The sequence below is a fragment of the Microtus ochrogaster genome, unplaced genomic scaffold, assembly GCF_000317375.1.
Source record: "Microtus ochrogaster isolate Prairie Vole_2 unplaced genomic scaffold, MicOch1.0 UNK46, whole genome shotgun sequence".
NCBI lineage: Eukaryota > Metazoa > Chordata > Mammalia > Rodentia > Cricetidae > Microtus > Microtus ochrogaster.
The window spans coordinates 317,461-325,070 of NW_004949144.1; the positions used below are offsets into that span (position 1 = coordinate 317,461).

The 7,610-nt window shown below is 33.1% G+C and overlaps 1 protein-coding gene across 1 annotated transcript; it reads right to left on the bottom strand.

The window, feature by feature from the left end:
• Positions 1-538: 538 nt before the first annotated feature.
• Positions 539-1,459, bottom strand: LOC101997816 (taste receptor type 2 member 113-like). The gene has a single exon (XM_013354481.1). The coding sequence runs from the start codon at positions 1,457-1,459 to the stop codon at positions 539-541; it is 921 nt and encodes a 306-aa protein (XP_013209935.1).
• Between the last annotated feature and the right edge of the window lie 6,151 nt (positions 1,460-7,610).

Sequence of the window (7,610 nt, forward strand, 5' to 3'; positions counted from 1 at the left end):
TTTTCAAACATTCTTAGTGTAATTTATCTCTCATTCCTCTTTCCTCCCACCAATAAAAGTCACTCCAATGTTTTTCTTCATTTTCACTCTAGAATGTTTGTGTCTTAGCCTCTCTTTAGAGTTCTTTCACTGCTCCTCCCCCATTTTCCTTTTCTATTTTCTGGCTTCTGTAGTTACGTCAGGTTATATCATGAAACTTACAAGTAATTGGGTAGAATTGGAAATAGTATACTAAATGAGATAAGTAGACCCTGAAAGACAAATTCCTCATAGTTTCTTTTATTTGTGGATCTTAGCTCTGAAACATTAGAATATATAAACTGACCACAGACATCACATTTAAGTGATGTGTATTGATATTTTTGTCAATGTAGGTTTATAGCAAAGGATAGTTTGTGCTCTGTTCAGTTGTTTAATTCACAAATACTTAGAGCAAATATTTATTATATATAAATTTCTTCATGTGAGAACCTCTTGTCTCCTGATTTTCCTTTAAAATGTTCAAAATCAATCCCTAGATAGTCTGGGCACTATGTTTCTATGTTTTTAACCTATAGCTGAGCCACAATAGCACTAAAAGAGAAGTGCACCTCAACCTTCTCTTTGCCCAAATCAGAACAAATGGGTGAACAGAAAGAGCACCATTTCCCAGAGTCCAGAAAGACAAAAAGATTAGGTACTTTCCCTTTGAATCAGAACTCCAAGCCATTACTAAATATGAGAGAAAGAAAATAGTGTATAACAGTATAGAAATAATGACAGTCTGCAGGGCTCTGATGTGGGCCACAGTGCTGATATCTCTGTATTCTTTGGCGTTGCGCTGTATGTTCTTCAGATGTCTCCACAGGGAGAAGATGAGCAGGAGGAAGTTTGCCAGGGATGTAACAAATGGTACAAATGAAAACATAGGATTGGTAAATAAAAGAAATCTGCAAGTTTGTGCATAGTTATACAATCTGGAAGTATGAGATACATTCCTTTGGACATCATCAATACACATATCACAGTATATTTTCATAACAACAATGTTTAAGAACAGGAGAAATAGAGACACTAACAAGGTCACCAAGAGGGCATTTTTAATTCTAAATTTTAGGTAAAGAAAAATAGTGTTAGAAAAGTTGGCTATCTTGAGAACATAAAATATGCTTAGGCTTGTAGTAAGCCAAAAGTTACAATGATTGATCACTGTCCAAGTGATAAAATATGTTCCGAACATTTTTACACTCAAGTGTAATGCAGGGTAATGCACAAATATCCACCCATCTAGGAAAACAAACAAAGTCATAATGATCCTGGAAATTGCCAGAGCAGTGAGGATTTGATCCACTGAAGAAATCTTCCTTCTTTTGACCCAGTCTATGCAGTTCACCACAGCAATGAATCCATTTCCTAAGATTCCCATGAGGAATTCCACACTTAAAAAGATTGAGAATATTCTCTCTAGGACAGGAACCATTGTCTGCAAAATAATATCCAAATTTCTGAGGATTTGTTAATATATTCATCCAATGTTTCTTCATAATATGTATTATATTCCTTTTAAAACTTACAGATATAATATCACACAAACAAGCCATAAGATTTCTTAATGACCCAGTCTACTTGTTTCACCATGAAAATTGTGGACTGACAGACCAGACAGAAACTTCATCCACACACTAACTAGCTTGTAGGATTCTGGAATCTTTTCTAGTTGTTGATACTGAAGGAAACAGTGTGTTTTTGTGCTGCATGCCATCATACAGATAACATTATTTAGTTGCTTTTTTTGTTTGCTTTCCAACATATTTTATTATCTGAATAATTGAGTACTCATCAAAGTAATGTTCTAATTAATATATAAAGCAATAAAGATCTGCACTAGTATGTGGAAATTAAGCATAAGGATTCATTAGACTCTTCAAAAGGGGCTCAGCACAAGAATATATATTAATATGTGTGTGTGTTGTTCCAATATTAATTATAAACCTCTATCTAACAATCTGGCTGAAACCAAAACTGCATAAGTGCTTAATACTGAGAATAATACTTATTGATCACTTTACTTTATACAATTCATGTATACTCACAAAGCTACATAAATACACATTAGTTGGTACTAAATTTCTGTTTCTCTAATGTAAAAATTCAACTGGCTATTTTGCTCATTACAATACATATGGCTCACACTTAGTATCTGGATATTAAATATTGTTTAGCCAGGGCCATCAGGTACAAATTATGGAATATTAAATGTAAATATTCATTAACCTTGAGTTGTTTACTGTAATCATGTGAAAATGAGTGGAAGTTTCTTTGACCTCTCTTGAAGAAGTCAAAGAAGTAAATCTACAAGGAATCTCTTTTAGCCTTCTTTTCTCTTTACCAGTAAGACAAATTATTTTATTAACATGAATGGCTTTCAGAATTAATCCAACATTCCTCACCCTCAACATCTATTTTGTGACCATCATTACAAGAACCAAAGTAGATAAGAATTATTTTCTTCCTTGGACAAATGGACAATGAGCAATATCATAGGATTTTTTTTCCTTCTCAATAGGAAAAGGGTAACTTGAGAAAAAAGAAACAAACTCAACACTACTTCCAGAGATACAGGGGGAAAATGTATTGTAAATATCAAAGATGACTGGTAAAGAACTAGGGTAGCCCTCATGTGAGGCTAATTATCCTTTGCCTCCTGCAACAATATTGCGCAAAGTAAATAAATCCAATCTACTTTTTAAGTTCCCACAAATTCTTAACTTATGTAAAATAGAAGAACTTTGGAAATCTTTTAGAAAAAACAAAAATAAAAACAAATACATAAATAAAAATTAAAACTTACCAAAAGGAAGGCAGTTCTGTTTGATATGTCTCCTGTCAGATAAGAATGATGAACTCAGGAAAGCTCAAGAGACATGCAAACTACCCTGGGGTGAGGTTCTGTGGAAAGAGCTGGTATAGGGAGCCTCACAGACTCTCGGGAAGACTCAGAACTTGGGAACTCATCAATAGCTACAAATGCTGAGGCATGCCACCACAGCTTCTGCCACTCTGCCCTCCAAACACTTAAGGCTCTATTTTAACATCTTCTAGACAAAGTAGCTTTATATATGAGGAGAATACCAGTGGGGATAATTACCAAAAATTACAGCTAGGAATCAAGTTAATAAGTCAGTTCCTGAATTAGGAGCACTACTTTGAATTCAAAAGCAATGATGACTGTGTTATTTACTGGTTTCCATTGGAAGAAAAACTCAACTCAACTAAATATAACCCATCCCTCACACTGGAGGTTTCATTTGGTGGCAAGAGACATCTAGTTAGGGCTTTGTATCCCAGTTATTTGGTGACTCTACACAGGTTTCTTTCATATATATGAAAGATGTATTATTTATCAAATATACATAATATTTAATATACATATTAAATAACATGTGTATAGGTTAAAAATCTTCTACTCTAGTAGGGTTCCATCTGCCTCTTCAAATGTCCCTTAGTTTTAGCTGATGCTCCCTAAATTCCCTCCTTTCTCCCCCTCCCCATTTAATCTTCCTATTCTACCCTCCTGACCCCTGGTATTTCCTTAACTATAGTCTATTTCTTCTTCCTCCAAAATTCTTCTTTTCCTCCCCAGTTCCTTACTCTATACCTATAGTTTTTCATAGATATAACTGAATAACCTCTATGGTTATTCAGATAGTGGCATGCCTATTGAAGTATTAAAAGTTAATATCCACATGTAAGAGAATTAATACCATATTTTTCTTTTTGGTTGTTGGTTACCTCGGATGATTTTATAACTCAATCCATTTACCTGTGAATCTAATGGTTTGATTTTTCTTAGCAATTTACTAATGTACCACCAAGTGTATAAATGTACCACATTTTCATTATCTATTTATCTGTTGGCAGACAACTAAGTTATTTCCAATTTCTGTCTTTTATGAATAGAGCAACAGTGAACATAAATGAGCAAGTGTTTCGGTAGCACAATATAGAATCCATTGGGTATATACCTAAGAATAGTATAGCTGGATCTTGGTGTTGACTTATTCCCAACTTCCTCTGGAACTGCACAATGAATTCCACAGTGGCTATTCGAGTTTGCTTTCCCACCAGCAATGGATCAATACTCACCTTATATGACAGCTTTATCAGTGTGAGTTGTCATTTGTTTTATTGTTCTTTGTCTTGATGTTCAGTTTTATGAGTTCTTCATACAGTTTATATATTAGGCTTCTAACAAATGTGGAGTTGCCAAAACCTTTTCCCATTCTGTAGCCTGGTGCTTTTTCCAACTGAGGTATCATTTGCCACACAGAAGCTTGTCAGTTAACAAGGTCCATTTAGTAATTATTGATCTCAATTTCTGTACTAATGCTGCTCTGTTCAGAAAGTCTTTTTCTTTGCCTGTGAACTCAAGACTATTCCCCCACTTTGTTCCTGTCAGAGTCAATATTTCTTGTTTTATATTGAAGTCTTTAATCCAATAGGAGATGAGTTTTCTGCCGGGTGATAGATGTGGATCTGTCTGTATTCTTCTATGTGATGCTATTCAGTGTAACCAGCACCATTTGTTGAAAATGCTGCCTTTTTTTCCAGTGTGATGTTCTGGTCTCTTTATAAAATATCAGACATTTATAAGTGTGGTAACTTATGTGTAGAACTTCAAGTTGATACCATTGATCAATATGTTTGTTTATACCAATATCATGCTGTTTTTATTACTATAGCTCTGTAGTACAATTTGTGATAGGGGATGGAGATTCCTACAGAAATTTTTTGATTATCCAGAATTTTTTTTACCACCCTTGATTGGTTTTTTTTTCAATATAAAGATGGAAAATTTGTTTCAATTTCTGTATTGACATTTTGTTAAGGATTATGATAAGATTGTTTTTGGTATGATGGCCCTTTTATTATGATACATCTTCAATGTCCAAAGTTCAGTTAGAACTACCTCCAAGATGTTTTACTTTTAAGGACATTGGGAAACATATTATTTAGCTGATTTCTTCTTCAATCTCCTTGTTGTTTGCATATAGGAAGACTGCTGATCTTTGTGTGTTCATTTTATACCATGCTACTTCTTCTGAATGTGTTTATCAACTGTTGAAGCTTCCTGGTGGATATTTTATAGTCATGTATGCATCATGTGCAGATGAAGATAATTTAATTTCTCCCTTTCTTATTTGTAAATTTTTATCTCTTGTAGTTTTCTTATTTTCCTAAGAAAATAAGAATTACATTGTATATGTATGAAAAGAGTGAATATCCTATCCTTGTCTTTTTTCTGATTTTAGTGCTTTTAATTTCTCCATGTTTAGGTTGATGATGTCAGAGTGAGATTGCTGAAAAATCACCTTTATTATGCTGATGTTTATTCCTTATATCTTTAGTCTTAGTCTCTCCAGGACTTTTACCATAGAGGGTGTTATGTTTAGTCAAAGAATTATTTTGTTTCTAATGAAATTATTATGTATTTTTTCAGTCTGTTTATGAGGTGGATTATATGTATCAATTTGCATGTATTTAATCATCTCTATATCTCTTGGGTGAAGCCTACTTGGTGATAGTGGGTTATCTTTTTGATGTGTTCTTGGATTTAGATTACAGGTATTTTATTGAGAATATTCACATCTATGTTTGTAAGTGAATTTGGTTTGTCTGTAATTTACCTCATAGACTACCAGTTACTTGTATTGATTCTGTTATGATACTCTTCTCATTGTTACATTTTGCATGAGCTTTCAAGACACCAGATCTTTAAGAAATTCCCAGTAATTATCATATAGAGTTCATACATTATATTACATTGGTTACATATTGATTCATGAATTATATGTAAAAATTTCTGCACTTTGTCATTATTTTATATTTGAAATGAAGAATAGAGAGTTTTTCATGTGTTTAGGTTGAAACATTTGTAAGAATATAAAATGAAGGATATGGTTGACAAATCAGAGGTCTTGATGTGGTTTAAAACCACAATAACCAAAAATAAATAAATGGAACATCAAGTTCTAAACAGAAAAGAAGTACACGAAATCAATCCCTTGCCTCTGTGGAAACATATAAAAGACTAAAGTTATAGTTATGGCACTTCTTTCTCCACTGAATTAAGCAGAGTTTCGTAAAATAAATGCTATCATTATTGTGATGGACACAGTGCTTTCTAATAAATTCATTGTGTCTGACAATAAAAAGAAGAAAAGTAACAACAAAAACAAAAAGACCAGCCTAATGTCACTTGTTATTCTTTTCCTGTGCTTAAGGGATTCTGTTTATCCTTGACTATAGGGTATGTATATCAATACAAAATTTCTCAACAAAATTTTAAATTGTACTGCCATATAATCAATCATGTATCTATCTTTTATTCTGAATATATTATATATTATATTATATATATGGATAATATATTATTCATATATGTATATGACTATTTAGTACCATTTATAATAATTAAGCCAAGTAATAAGCATAGGTTCAAGGAAATAGCTAAATAGATTTAAAATGTGAGGGTTTTTTATCATATAGAAATAAAAAAAGATAAATAACCTACTGTGGTGGTTAATCTTAATACTCAATTTGATAAGATCTAGAATCACATTCAAGGACTTCTGCGCATGCCTGTAGAGAATCATCTTCATTAGAGTCATTGAGGTAGGAAAACCTGCTCATTGTGGGTGACACCATTCAGTGAAATGATCCCTGATTATATTTATATAGGAGAAATTAAAATGAGCAAAAATAGTCATCACTGTTTCCTTTGTTATGATAGATGCAAGAAGAACAATGACTTCACGTGCCTTCTGCCAGAACTTTTTCTTCATGATAGTCTGAGAGTTAAAATAAAGGTTTCTTCCTTAAGTTGCTTTTGTCCAGGCATTTTATCACACCAAAAGGAAAATTATTTAGTGTACCAGGACAAAAAAGAAGCCCTGTTACTGGAGAGGATATGAGTCCTTATGGGGAAGCTACTTATATTATTTTGCTAACTGTATATGTTGTATCTCACAAACCGTTTTCCAAAACTTATGTTTTATAATGCATTATTGTTGTCTACTCTATGAAGACACATAAACAGTTAAAATTCTAGTATGTTATTATGTTATGTCATAGAACTTAATGAAAACACTACATATAAGAACATAATTTAACATTTACCACTACATTCACAGCTCACAGAACATTGTAGGTGAGGGTACGCAGATATGAAAAGGAATATAAGAGCCAGAAGAAGGGTAGGGTATAATGGAATGTTGTGTTATAGGTATAAAAGGGCCATGGCCATCTGTGATTACCCACACAAGAAGTGAGAAAACTGGGCCCACTAACATTCCCTCTTAAAATGGTAGAAGGCCCTGGAGCATCACCTGGTAGCATATGAGACTACTCATGAACTTGTGTATAAAGCAGAATATGAAGTGGCATATAACATCCCCTCTCTAAAAATGGATTTACATATGTGGTTAACTATTGCTGTGGAGAGAGATCTCTTTTTTGACCAGTTATCTGTATCCCCACAAATAAACTTGATTGAAGTTTTTGGTTCAACAGTACTACCAAGGGTTGAACTTTTTGTTTAATATGTTATAGCTAAACTATCTTGAGTAAAA

Coding starts and splice junctions, on each gene's coding strand:
- LOC101997816 (XM_013354481.1), bottom strand. CDS start 1,459: ATGGTTCCTGTCCTAGAGAGAATATTCTCAATCTTTTTAAGTGTGGAA.